Here is a 14,587-nt window from a genome sequence, read left to right as displayed (position 1 = left end):
CAATGCCCATTATTTGTTAAGGTCTATGGAGTTTACTAAATACTTTCATAGCTAATATAGCCCTATAACCACCATTTAAGAGAGATAGTATTTCATTTTTAAAAAAATTTAAAAAATGAATTTTGTCTCATAGCCGATTAGGTGGTCAAAGCAGAAACTTAAACTTATGTATTTATCTCATAATCCCATGTTTTTTCTAATATATCTCGGTCAATGTGAACATATCTCAAGTAACTTGTTAAAAAGCTAAGCATGTAATAAACATCGTTCACTCAGAATCTAAGAGAAATGCTGTGCAGTTAGTTGTAGAGTATGGATACAGGTAATTATTTATTAAATCCTAAAAATATAACTTAAGGGAAGCCTTTGTATTCTGACAGGGTAAAATTGGAAAGCACTTTATATATCAGATAGTACCAATAATTTAGAAAAGCCTTAGATTAGATAATTGGTCCATAATGAGTGACTAAGAAGATTTAAGATTTTTGCAGATTCTTTAAATGTTCTTTTGGTACTAGTGTTAGTTTTAACGTTGGATAGGTTAATGCATTTGCTGAACTGAATGGTGGTATCTTTTTTTTTTTTTTATTAAATAGCGGTCACCGAGGAGACACTCTGTGTCGGCTTAGCCAGGGTTGGAGCTGAGGACCAGAAAATTGCAGCCGGCACTTTGCAGCAGATGTGTACTGTGGACTTGGGAGGGCCGTTACATTCCTTAGTCATCACGGGAGGCAGTGTGCATCCCCTGGAGATGGAGATGCTAAGTCTGTTTTCTATACCAGAAGCTAGCTCAGAATCCCGAAGCATCGATGGACTCTGAACATAGACATTTTCTATTTTGGATATTAATTTCCGTCACGTATGCAAGTACATATATTTGTATAACAAATTGAACAGATCTTTTGGTTTACCTAGTAAGTATAGAACAAGTGACTAAGAAGAAAGATGTCGATTCAACAGTGTTGGTTTCCTGTGGCAATGAGTTTTTTCCTTCTGATATCATCAGTTGTTGCTGCTATTTTGGCAGTTTTTCAGGATGTACACACATGGAGCAGACCAAGCGGGAAAACGTATAGATATATGTAAAGCCATTTAAGAGCAGTTTTTCTTTATGAGAGCAGTCAATACAAGGTGGAATTTTCTTCTTTCTTAAAAAGTCAGCTGTCCTGACTGCAAGGTGAGTTGTCCTGACAGTGGTTGGTATTAGTGCATATAAACAGAGATGGGAAGACGAAGTCCTGCTTACTTAAATCTCATCCGAGCCCATGCCACAAAATGACATCATCCCCAATTGCCTTGTCTTATTCAGCTGACATCCTAATTATGTAGCTCGCATTCCGCTGTATTTTGGAGGCTATATAATTGTTGAATTATAAATGTTCAGCCAGCCATGTACAGTTACTCTTTGGATTTAAATAGCAACTTTCACATCCAAGCTGACAAATGGAAAACTTGCTGACTACAAAATAAAGTTTAAAAAATTTAAGTTTGAAAACAACAATGAATTAGTCAAGATTCATCATGTCACTTAACTGAGTTAATATGCTACTATGTAGATGAAAAGTACTTACATTCTTCTTACTAGTTGCAAATAACACTCCATTTATTATAGTTCATTACCATAGAGTTTTATTCTTTTCATAACAAATAGCTTTGTTACCTAGTAGTTGAATTGGTCTGAATATTTCTTGGGCCTAATCAAATTGTCTGACCTCTTTGCTCAGTAAATTTGTTGTAATTTGAAAAAAAAACTCTACTTTCTGGGAGCCTCAATTAGCAGGCGATAATTTTGACTTATTTCATTCACGTTAAAAGGTATTTTAATATATATGAAATATTCCATTTTCAATCTATTGGACCAAAACAAAGGGAGGGAGCTAAGGACATTTAAGTACCAGTTCTGTGTTATTTTCTTCTGAGGCATTAAACCAAACATTTAAAAATTATAAAATGAAGGACTTCTGGTTTTGGTAATGGTGGAATAGCTTGTAATGTTCAAACCCTCCCAATTATAAACTTTGGACAAAATATAATAACTGTGTAAAGGCACTAGGGAGTGACTGAAAGCAGGCCGAGAGCTATTCTCACACAGCTCTCTCCTTCACAGCCTTCCCAGTCTGTCTGGTGAAGGGTACCTAGCACTCTAGAGAAAATTGCAGCCTTACTGGCTCAAGGGGTTAGAGGAATTAGGGGCTGCTAGAGGAGCTGTAAATAGAAGGATGGAATCCTGGAAATGAGGGTGACACTGAGGGGAGAGCCCTCCAATCTGCATATTTCCTCTTAAATCTTTAGCTAACTTCTGAGCTGTGTACATGCAGGGAAGACTCCAATGAACCAAATGGAAAGCCATGGCCAAAAGGCTGGGAAAGCTAAGCAGAGATCGTTGCTCTCTATTGCAAGGAGACAGTTTAAGTTTGAATTTGACAAGTTAAAAGGCTTGATAAGCACCTTAGGCTTTCCATCAAATCCCTAGAATGGCCATGTATTAGTAGTAAAGATTATGCCCAGAACTAAGGATCTGTGCTAAAACTAAGGACAAAACTTTTAACATAATGTAAAAGCAAGCCTCCATAAAACCAAGATGATCAGCCGAAAACTGCCTGCTAAAACAAGGTTTAACACTGTCAGCATAACATAACAATGACTACAATATTATAAAGCATGCAAAGAAACAGAAACCCATGTTTTAAAAAAGCACACAATAGGAGGAGACCCAAACATAACACAGGTATTGGAATTAACAGGATTTTAAAGCACCATAGAACTATAAGCAAAGATGAAAAGGATAGGTGATTGGAATGAATGAATTAGTGAATATAGATGAATGCTCTTAGCAGAGAAATGGAAATCGACCAACCAAAAAACCCAGATGGTTGGACTTAACAGCAAGCAGAGTGCAGATGTCAGATGAATAGAAATTATCTTGAGGAATAAAAGATTGGAGGGAAGAAAAAAGCACAGAGCCTCAGTGCCCTTGTCGCAGGATACTCAAGAGAGACGGGACACCGAGGCAATAAGCAGGAAGTAGCGTTTATTGGTACTGGCTCCACTCAGCAGATTCACATCCAAAGGCTGAGCCCCCATCGCAGCAGGGCTTTTTCTTTTATTCACATAAGTGTATTTTGATTGGTTGGCGGGGCGTAAGGGGAGTGACTGACTAGGACAGGTGGTCTGTGCCACGTCAGCTGTGACACTGAAAAGTCCCTTACCCATTATGGGGCGGGGGAATGAGCTCAGCATCCGCTACCACACCACGTGGGCAATATCAAGCAACTTAACTTGTATGTACAGTAGGTCCTTGAATGTCATTTTCTTACAATGTTGATGAAAAAACCTCGATCCCTGCTGGGGGCCACTGTCTGGATTGGCACGTTCTCTCCATGTCTGCTTGGGTTTTCCCCAGGTCCTCCGGTTTCCTCCCACATCCCTAAGATGAGCACATGAGGTTACCTGGCATGTCTGCACTTTCCCTGTAGGAGTGAGTGTGGGCGAGTGTGTGACTCTGCCCTGTGATGGCATGGAAATATTCTGTCGGTATGCTAGGTAGGATCAGATCCATATCATGGGTAATGGGTAGTGACAAGTGGTCCTTGGGGTTTGTAAGACAGTGTGAGGCTGCTTCCTGAACTGCACCCTCTCCATGACCTCGGTACTTCCTGGATCCTTAGGCTCTTCTTTTTGGTCCTTTGGCCAGAAACTCGTTCTATGTACTCGGTTGCTGTGTCTCATACTTTCATCATTGGGCCTACCTACATCCTGACCCATGTGGAGAGGGGTCAGGGAAAAAAGCAACATTTGCTCTACCTTTTTGAAATCCTGACTCTACCTAACATGACTCTCCCTGTGGGTTTCCATAGCTGCTGGCCACCGGGACAGGTTTGCCTGGGGAAGTCTTTGCAAGCCAATGGGAAGGTTTTGTTCCAACTCATATAACTATAAATGTAGTGACTTTGTCTTACAAAGTGGATTAACGGTCTGATGTAACTTAATGCCCAGGGTGGGAAACAGTGATGGCTAATCAGGCCTTATTTATAATTTTAGAAGTGGTTATATTTGCAAAAGTCTAAGCCAAATGGCAGGGTTCTAACTACTGTGAAGCTGCACCTAGGCTTAGCTGTCAATCTAAATTTTTTTGGTTACTTACACCCTTTTAAAATACCATTTATGTGCCTACATACAGAAAATCCTTTGGGAAATGCTTTTTTTGTATTGTTTTTAATAACAAAATAATACACAAATGTCGGCTTTAGCAGTGGCCGTCTTACAAAGAGTACAAGTTCACTTTTGACTGCCTAACCAGTGCCGGTCTCGATGCATTTGAGTATTATCTTACTGCTGCCATTATTACTCCTTGGTTATAAGAATTCATCAGATAAAGGTGAACTGTTATTTAAATGTCAGTAGCATGTGCTAAGCCTGAACTTCATGGTAGATTTTTAAAAGTCTGGAAGTAGAGCTGGACGAGCTGACATTGTTTAAATGAGTCACAGTCCCATTAAAAGTGTTTTGTTTTTCTGTATAGAATAAAAAGTACTAAATTGTTGTCATTGTATCTATGTCTATTTTGGTCCTGCTTGCTCCTCCCCGTCTTTGCTGTTCCTCTGTTCTTATGAAGTTTGCTTATTCCCATATCATGGGTAATGAGATTAAATAAGGAAAAGCATTGTGAGTTTCTGAAGTTGTTCAGAGGAATTCGTATTTGATGAGCAATTAAGGAGCCACTCAAGATTCCTGAGCCAGAAGACTGAAAGTGGACTTTAGTATAACACACTGTGGCTTCTTGGGGGAAGGAAGCAATAACTCTAGATAAAAGATTGTATAGTGAAATAGCATAGTAAATAACTTGTTTAAACCTGCTCTGAGAGGTGTCAATAGGCCACTGCAGACTTTAAGGCTAATTCTAGAGAATACAAGAAAGGCAGCGAGCCCCTGGCAGGTGCTCTCGATCCAGAGGGTCGAAGCCCAGTATGCAGAGAGGCCACCAGACAGGAATCAGGAAACCAGGGGTAGGGAAATGTTTTTAAAAGGCCCGGGCAAAGGTCTGATTCAGCAGAAATTTCTTGGACTTCCTGCCATGGCTGGAATTATTTTTGTGGGTGGGGGATGGGAATGTGGGAGGCAGGGCCTGAAATAGAGGTGTCTGGAGCTGGGCATGGAATAGACGGGAAGCCAGACAGTTCCTCCAAGTGACAGCATGCCGTCATCAATGAAGTACTGGAATGGGACAGTGGGGATGCAAATGGTGAATGTAAAAGATTTCAGAGGAATTAAGAGAGGGACCTTGTGATGGGAGATTCAGGAAATGGAGATGGCAAAGGCAATGTTTAGATTTCCAAGAATTCTGTAAGGAATTCTGATAGAAATTGATAGTTGAGGAGGGAGTTGAGTGAGATACATAAATGTTACTTTTTCTCTTTGATGAATTTGAGATGCTGGCAAATTCTGCCACGAATGTGACAAGAAGCAAGTCACTGATGGCCTTTGATTATAAAATAGGGAAGGGTGAAGCCACTTTACTAGGAGCTATGAGAAAGGTTAGATAGGAAGTGTAAGAAGCACATGGAGACCACATGTAAGATATCTGACAACAGACACCAAGGGTAGAGCCATTATTATGTGGCAGAGATTAATACCACAGAGGCTGCTTTGATAAGAATATGTTTGAGAAGGTGGGATGAGTGGGATCTGGGGTTTTGTGGAAAACTTACTTTGAAAAAGAATTGCTTCTGATTTAGAGAAAAAAATTGGAAAGATTAATGGAGGCTCACATCATATGCTTTTGACCTTCATTTCCTATAAGCCACGACATCCACAGAGAATGAGGTTCGAAGACAATCTGGGGTTAATGGAAGTATCTGGAAATAAATACTGAGACATGGTTATGAGGCAAAAATGAATAAGAGCCACAACGAGGATCTGCACAGCGTTAAGACATTTCCAGTCTCCTAGTATCTCCTCTCTCCGATGAATTTTGCTGTTTCCTGGCCTGAGACCTGTTTCTTCCCTTTCATTCCTTAAGTCCTCTAGACTCTATTCCAGTAACTGTTAAGTGCACAATGCTTTTGGTTCATCAAACAGACAGTACAATTCAGGTAAAGATTTTTAGGAAATTTTATTGGAAGAATTTTGATACAATTGTTTATTCTTTTTAGGTACATCTGAGGTTAAACAAAATGTGTACAAGAATGTCTTCAAGTAGCAAAAAGTGAAGTATACATTACAGATTTGTTGTATTGTACTTAGGCAGATCATAATTGCTCACTTTAGCATATGCAAACCAAATTACAAATAGTCTTCGAAATTTTACATTCCACCCTAGCCTTGTAATCAAACCTTGTTTAGAAACGTTTTGATGCCGCATCTTCACCAAAGGAATCAAACCCAAATGCAAACTTGGCCATATGTTTAGAAACCATTAAAGGTAGGGAGGTAAAGTGTTGTAGGGTGTTGAGAATACACTAAGTAGGGATTTGGCAAATTTTCATTCACAGTATTTCTGATATAAAAGGTCCATTTTGTTAATTATCAAACTCACAAAGTTGGGGCAAAATATCACTGGATTTGCTATTAGAGGAAGTGATGGGGTTACGTGGCAAACTCTTGGCAGGGAAACATCTCGTTCAAAATAGAATCTTCAATGAGCCTAACTGATGCATGATATATGACACAAACAAAATTCAAAAACTAAAATTCATAATAAAGCTTTATTTCCACTATTAAAAAGGGCAAGTTTTACCATGGCAGCAGCAATGAAAAGAGAAGAAAAGTAAAGAAATATAGGGAAGCTCTACTAAAATTTAATATTTAAAGAGGAGAAAGGAAAAAAGGTAACTAATCTGGGAATATTTAAATCACTTAATACATGTTATATTTTTATAGAAGCACCTTCAAGATATACCTCAGAAAGTTTGGGATGATACATCAACACATCTGGGATAAATGAAATAGAAGACATGTTATACATAGATCTTTGAAGTAATAAGAATATGGCAACTTTCCATAAAAACAAAGATGTATTTTCTCATTTGGCTATACAAAATATAAAAATTCAAGTGACCCAGGTTCCAGTCCCAGTTCTGCCAAATTCCTGTCCAACAGCATGCAAAATGAGTATCATCTCTATAACTCTACTGTTTCTGTATTAAGATGAATGAACAGCTCACTGGGCTACTTGGAAAAAAATGGCCCAAGTGAATGAAAAGTCACTTATTTGTGCAAAAATGCCAAAAAAAAAAAAAAAAAACCCTAAAAAGCTGTGTTTTGTAATAAACACTAAAATTACAGGTTTTGCCTGTCTTCAGGCAAACCCTTATTGTTGTATCCATAACTCACTAGTAAACCAAACATTTACTGAGCAGTTAAGTGTAAATTCATGCTAAGTTTGGGGATAATAGGATGTATTAGTCATTCTTTTTTTACAGACTTCCAACATCATGATCAAAATTACAAATACTAAGTTTTCAAAGCTGTGGGAAGAGTTCAAAGTTAACTATTATTAAATTTAAGCATAGGTTACTACTAATTATGAAACAGACTACTTCCTTTGAAAAAGTGTCTATGTCTACGGCCATGCCACCCTGAACGTGCCTGATCTCAGAAGCTAAGCAGGGTTGGGCCTGGTTAGTGCATGGATGGGAGATCACCTAGGAATACCAGGTGCTGTAGGCGTTTAAAAAAAAAAAAAAAACAGTGAAAAGGTGTCTATGTATTGTTGTTGTTATAAATCAGTACCTATGTATTCCTCTCATGCCACACAAAATTATTTGTACTATTTGGAAAGACAATTTTTTAATAACTAAGTTAATGTCTCTTGGCCAGTTCAGTTTCTCTTGACTCATACTGGCACTGACTCTCTCTTCCGGGCAGTCCCTTTTAAACAGTTTACTCTGTGAGTGTCAATAAAACTTTTTACTTTTTCTTTTCAAGGTATTAAAAGTGCTTAAAGGAAGCCTGATGGCTCTTTTTAGCCTGCAATTTAAGTTCAATGGCAAGGTAGGAAATCAGCATTAGGATAGAAAGAAAGAATGAGTCTAAACAATGTGTACATATCAACTAATTCTGTGATAGTGACTGTTCACTGATGTGTTATAGGAAAGTCTGTTTAGATCTGCTACAACTTCTTGGGTCTTTAACTCATTGTAAAATGACACACACAAAACAGAGCAATCCAAAAAAAAAATCCCTGGATTTAGAGTCTGTGCTCTATCACTGCTATCCCCAAGTAAAGTCATTTAAATTCTTTCACAACAGCTTCCTCGTCTGTAAAATGGGGTTAAGAATTCCTTCCTCAAAGGGATGTTAGGAGAATGAGAAGAGAAAATATATTTGAAAATGCTGTCAATCATAAAATCATGCAAAAGTCTTTATAGAAATGTGAGAATTTCAAATGTGATAACATGAAAAAGGCCAAAGAGCCTGACACATGAACACTTAATAATGGTTAAACCCTACCTTTCTGTCTATAATTTGTAGTTAGAAAATGGTTAAACATAAACCAATGTCTGTCTTGATTCTATGGCTGAGATCTGAATCACTAAGGCTTCTGGGGGATAATGTCTTAAAACAATCTTCCATTCATAAAACTTTTAATCAATGTTCTTTAAAGAAAATATATATATATATATATATATATATATTTTTTTTTTTTTTTTTTTTTTTTTGCTGAAGTTCTTATGAATCGGAAAATCCTTTCTTTTCTGAGGATGGTGACAGAAAGAAAAAAATAAACTTTCTTAAGGTAATGCTTTTATGAGGAGTTGAAAGTAGCAGTTCAGCATTTGAGATTCTGATAAGACTTCAAAATTTTACCCTACTAAATTAAAAGATTTGTTCTATACAACATTTAATGCCCAATTTTGTGTGGCTCTGAGAATAATGTTAAAAAGTTCAAAAGCTCTCCAGTGACTAAAAACTAAAGCAGCAAGACTGAAATGACATGACCTGTGAATTACCCTGGTTTCTAAAAAGTGCCAGAGTTCACAGAACATATACAAAATAAACTAAGCAATCCTTAAATTGGATTTAGCCTTGGACAAAATAACAGAAAAATTCACTCACAAACTAATAGTATCCAATGCACAGATGTCATCAATTTTGTAAAAATCAGGAACTGGTTTCACAAGAGTAAAAAAGTAAAAAAGAGTAAAAACATTAATTATATCTTCCATAAAGAATACTACGGAAATAATATTCTAAACCTCATAATTAGATATGAAAAATAAGACAGTAAAACTCCATTTATAAAGTGCATTAATGTACCAAAAATGGAGGTCAGGTGTCCTTATTTACAAATGTTTTTTTGTCACATTTACAGAAAGGCAAATATTACACTGGAGAGGCAGCATAGGAAAGTAGGAAGAACTCTCAACCTGGAGTCAGAAGACCTGGATTCTAGTCTTTGCTTTGCTGCTACTGATCTCTGTGACCTTGAGTAAATGACAGTTTTTAGGGGGCCTCGATTTTCTCATCTGTAATAAATGAGAGGTAGAACAAGACTGCTTCGAAGGACAGTCCCCTTACATGTAAAATTCTATGTTAAGCAATGGAATATTTTTGTTCATAAATCCCAGCATTATAGAAGAGTATGCTACCATATTAATAATCTATAAATTTGATTATAGTAGGTAAAAACATTAGAGAACTCTGACCAACTGCATTTGTAGTCAATGATTTGGCTGCTTCACAAAGTGCACAAAAATCACAGTATTCTGGTTCCTGGCATATATGTGCAGGCTTTGAAGAATGCTGAAGCATTCGCTACGAGGGAAATAATGCCAGCAGGGTACCACTTCCTGATACGCCTCTGCAGGAAATGGGGACGATGGCGCGGAGAACACTGAGCCACGGATGAACGAGATGCTGTCCTTCACAAAGGTGCACAGGAGTCAGCAAAATAAGGGAGCTGTACCTAGGTTAAGCCCTTAAACTTGATTAATAGAATAGATTTAGAAACAGACAACTAGTATAGGTATGTTTCTGCTTGGGGAAGCTTACTTGGAAGATAAACCTTCCCTGAGCAATACAAATTTGTTCACCATAGAATATTTTGGCTTTGAAGATATTAACAAAGTCATATTCAGATATTCAGAGATTTCCCCCAAAGCTGAGCCCAACAATAGAGACATTCTAAATTTATAACACTAATCAAAGTAGTATTTCTCAAGTGAAATTATCTACTTTAGCAATACATCTGTGCCAAGAACACATTGATAAGACAAAGTAATTCCTAAGGGTGAAAAGAAAAAGTTGCTTTTTCTCACTAATTTTTTACTGCTGCACACACAGGTTTAAAGACATTTAATTAAAGCATAAATGTTACTGCCAACTTGCCAAACGGTATGAGCTGGCAATCTCTGGTAGCAGGTGCAAAATTAGAGTTTCATATCACTCTAATAAGCCTTACATTTGATCCCTTATCAGAGAAAAAAAAAATCCTCATGCACTTGTGTATTGAGAGTATAGTTAAAGTGATGCATATTTTGACAAAAACTTCCCTTGGAATGGAGGGCTCAGCGAAAGGCAGAATTGAAACTTCAAAACACACTGGTAAATTTTACAGGCCAGTGCAAATATGATCTCCATATGTGAAATAGCAATACAATTACACGTAATTAGTTTTTAAAGGCACACATCCCAAATCTCTCTGCTTTCATCCAGATCTGTCATTTTCCATAACATGCTCAAACCCAGTGAAGTGCCCTGGCTTTGATTAGGCAGTAAACGCAAACTTCCAAATTCTTCTCACACTTACAGAGAAGACACAGTACCATTAAAAGGGCATTTCCTTTCATACTTCCCCTCCTAAAACATTTCGATAATTGTTTCGGTTACACACATTCTACTGCAGGAATTCTTAGCTTTAGAACTGCCTGGCAGTAGGTAAAAGTATTTTAAAAATACTACTTAATCTACAAAAAAGGAGACTATCAAAAAAGGACATATCGAGGCAATCTGTAGGAGTTAAGAAAAGTATGAAGAAAGGAGTCTAGTTTTCCTAATACAGTATAGTTCGTAAATTGTGGGTCAGAAAAGATACTCTAAAACTTAGACAAAGTCAATAGCAATTTCTGCCACATCAGTGAAAAAGTGCTTATTATCTATCTACATGCTAAACAATTATTTCCATTCTGCAGAGTTTTATTCCTTCCCGACAATTTCAATTTTTTTAAGTTAAAAGGGAATGAATCTACATTGTGATAAAATGAAGTACAGTGAGAAAATGTCTATCCAGATCAATATTTCCTCAGAAAACATAATATTTATTTAAGTAGACTATTCAAGCACTTGTCATCTCAAATTGTAATTTTATTTTTCAAATACGCAAGAACCTAGAAATCAACATTTTCTAACCTCTGAGATACCTGCGTTAGGAAGAGTTATATATTACCACATTTGATCCATACCTTCAATAGTTCAAATTCAATAAATGCTGCTTTGAGATTCTAAAAAGTAATCGTATTTGTGCAACACGTGCACAAGAAAACAGATTATATGACTTGGCATTTGAAGAATGAAAAAGCAAAATGACGTTGTCACAACCATATCTGTCTTCATTCTATATTGCCTCTTCTTTTCACTAATAAAATCCACAAAAATTGCAAGGACAGATTAGGAAAGTTTATCATAGACACAGTAGCTTTTATAAAAATTTGGAATTTAGTAAATGTTTTAAAGAAGTGAAAATGACTGTCTATGTAACAGATGCATTTGCAAAGTCTTAAAAATACAGTCCACAAAATAATTTAGTGTGATAATTGGATCTGATTTAAAAAGCAAAAAACGCCTTTTATTTTTTGATGAGATAAAATAATAAAAGGAAATTTTTCATATATCTAAACCTATGCTGGAAGTACACAAAAAGACAATCTGTATACATTCCTAACAAGAGTCTTATTTTGTACAGATCACAGAATATCCATTTAAAAAAACACACATACACATGACCTTCGATGGTAAATTTCCACGTTGGCAAATGTTTTCTGAGACGAAGGCACTTTGAAAACCCAATATGGTTTGGTTCATAAGTTTGCAAGGTACAAACAATTTTACGAACATATGATTATGCTGAAGAATGTCAACAATTGTGACATTACATATAAAACATTTCCATTTCTTTCTTTCATTCTTTCTTTTTTTTTTAATAACACTGGTTTGTGGGAATGAAAGCAGTGGTTTCCAACAGCTTCAGTGAAAACACTTCAGATGATCGGAGGCCCACAATCTGAATTTCTTTCTGGCTAGGGATGAGAGGTGGGCATGCGGACATTTGAAATGGAAAAATAAGAAAAGAAAAGAAAACAAACAAAAAAAGCAACACCCTGGAACAAAACTAGAAACCTCAGAAATTAAAATGGTTTGGAGGAAAGAGCACAAAAGACCAAAGTCCAGAACAGATCATCTTAATTCTGGTCCCTTAGCTATGAACTCCCGGCAGAGTGCACACAGCTACCTGGTCTACTTTGTGCGGGGGAGCTGTAGTGATGATTTCTCTGTTTCAAAAAGCCAGGTACAATGTTTTGGATTGTACAGTACCAGAAAAGTCGGTCCCCCAAAAAGTATAATTTCTTTTCATTCATTACATGGCCGCAGAGTCAATCTGTACATAAAGCTGTCTCACTCCAGCCTGAAAAGTTTAAAAAAACGAAATCAGAAAATCAAACAAGCCAATGACAAACTACAGAGTTCAGAAAAGTAGTGAAAAAACAAATCTCATGTTCTTTGAAAATGGAAATAGTTATTATTCCCTTCTGCCTCTGGGAAATAATTATCTATTTTTTATCAAAAAGTACCAGTAATTTTATTTTAGAGATAAGTAGATTCATAAATTACAGAAAAGTTCTACATTTACCTCTACAAAGAAAAGCCTTGCTTATCCAAGTGAATTCTGGAAAAGTGAGGTTACTCATCTACCATTACTATGCTAGAGAACAACACAGTACTTGACCAGTCGGCTACTAAATTCATCAGTCAATCTAGTCTAAATCTTCCCATGATAAATGATTAGGAACTCCTTAAACAAGTGTATCTATCTATTGGTTATTTAATTTCTTTATACTCCCAACTCCTCGGCAATTTTAGTTATAAACTTGCTGCTCAAGGTTGCTGTTCTTAAAACTGCCTCTCCTATATTATCAATTTTTCTATATTTAGACAGACGTGATCACTTCCTCTGTAGGAAACACTCCCTCCCCCAACCCCCCCACTCCCATCTTGCTTTCAGAGAATGCTTCCAGTGAGCATTCTTTCTCAATCTCCTCTGCAGGTTTTTCCTCCTATCTTTGAATATTACACCCAAAGGCTGAGTCCTAAGATCTTTTCTTTTTCTACACATGTTCCCTAGCCTAGATGGCTTCATCTAGTATCCAAACTTTCAGGACCACTTATATGCTCACACCGCCCACATCTGTATTCCAGACTGGAACCTAGCTACGCTCTACTGGACAATTCCTACTGGATATCTGACAAGCATCACAACACAGCCAAATTGAATACTATTTCCTCCCCTCAAACCGGTAGATCCCGTATCTTCTACAGCTCAATTCCATCCTTAACGTTGCAACTAAAGATCTTTCTTTCTCTCACACCCAACCCATTTAGCAAAACTTGTTTTCCTTACTTCAAAATAACGCAAATCCATAATCTGACCTGTTTACATCACCCCCTTGCTACCACGCTTGCCTAGATTTTGCAGTGGCATCTGATCTAGTTTTCACGCTTCTACCTTTGCCCTCCTTTGGTCTATTTCCAGTAGTAACTACAGCAATGTCACTCCATCATTCAAACCCTCTAACAGCTTATCTTCCTTAGTCCTTACAAGCCAAGAGTCCATAGGATGGCATACGACGCCCTTCCATGATCATCACAGTCCCTGGTTACCTCTCTGATCTCATCTGACTCCTCTCCCTTTGCTTACTCTGCTGCAGCCACACTAGGCCCTTCTGTCTGGAACAATGTTCCTCGAAATAGGCACATGACATACTGCCTCTCTCGTCACACATCTCTATTTAGACGTCAGAAGGATCTATCCTAACCACCCTATATAAAATGCATTCAATTCACTCATCCAACAATTGTTTTCTGTGCATCTACTGTATTCCAGGCACTGTTCTGTCCTCTGGGAATACAACAGTGAACAAAATAGATAAAAAATATCCTTGCCTTCACAGAGTTTATATGCTACTGGCAGCTAGGAAGAAGAGGAGATGATAAACAAGCAAGTAAATAAAGTATGTCAGATGATGCTATATAGGCTATGGAAAAAACAAATCTTGGTAGAAGAGATGGTAAACACCTCGGCATTCCCAGTCTCCCTTCCCTGTTCTCTTATTCCTAACACTTATCACCTTCTGATATAGTACAATTAATTTGCTGTATTGCTGTCACTCTCCTATTATAATTAATCTCTCCGAGATAAAGGATTTTGTCTATTTTTCACTGCTGACTCCCAGGACCTCAAGGAGTGACTAGCACACAGTAAGTGATCAAGAAATATTTGCTGGATGAACTGAAATTCCGCTAATTTCATTCTTTCAAATAAAATGATTTTTTTAAATTAAAGCACACAACCAATTAAAGTAAGCATCTTCCT

The 14,587-nt window shown here is 37.1% G+C and overlaps 2 protein-coding genes and 1 pseudogene across 4 annotated transcripts in view; 2 read left to right on the top strand and 1 right to left on the bottom strand.

Annotated features, from left to right (window-relative positions):
- Positions 1-4,552, top strand: part of DPH5 (diphthamide biosynthesis 5) — a 29,564-nt gene extending 25,012 nt beyond the window's left edge. For all 3 annotated transcript variants that reach the window (XM_039869591.1, XM_039869589.1, XM_039869588.1), the window contains exon 8: positions 597-4,552. In XM_039869591.1, the coding sequence (XP_039725525.1) occupies positions 597-820 (224 nt within the window). In that variant the 3' untranslated portion in view covers positions 821-4,552. The remainder of the gene's footprint in view (positions 1-596) is intronic.
- Positions 4,553-7,559: 3,007 nt separating this feature from the next.
- LOC120607953 (uncharacterized) lies at positions 7,560-7,668 on the top strand (annotated as a pseudogene).
- A 3,618-nt stretch (positions 7,669-11,286) lies between these two features.
- Positions 11,287-14,587, bottom strand: part of SLC30A7 (solute carrier family 30 member 7) — a 51,907-nt gene continuing 48,606 nt past the window's right edge. The window contains 1 exon segment of the mRNA XM_039869585.1: positions 11,287-12,622. Coding sequence (XP_039725519.1) covers positions 12,575-12,622 — 48 coding nt within the window. The 3' untranslated portion in view covers positions 11,287-12,574.

The sequence above is a fragment of the Pteropus medius genome, unplaced genomic scaffold, assembly GCF_902729225.1.
Source record: "Pteropus medius unplaced genomic scaffold, Ma_sr-lr_union100, whole genome shotgun sequence".
NCBI classification, from domain to species: Eukaryota; Metazoa; Chordata; class Mammalia; order Chiroptera; family Pteropodidae; genus Pteropus; species Pteropus medius.
The sequence above is the reverse complement of the archived record's forward strand: the minus strand, read 5'-3'. Positions and strand labels throughout refer to the sequence as shown.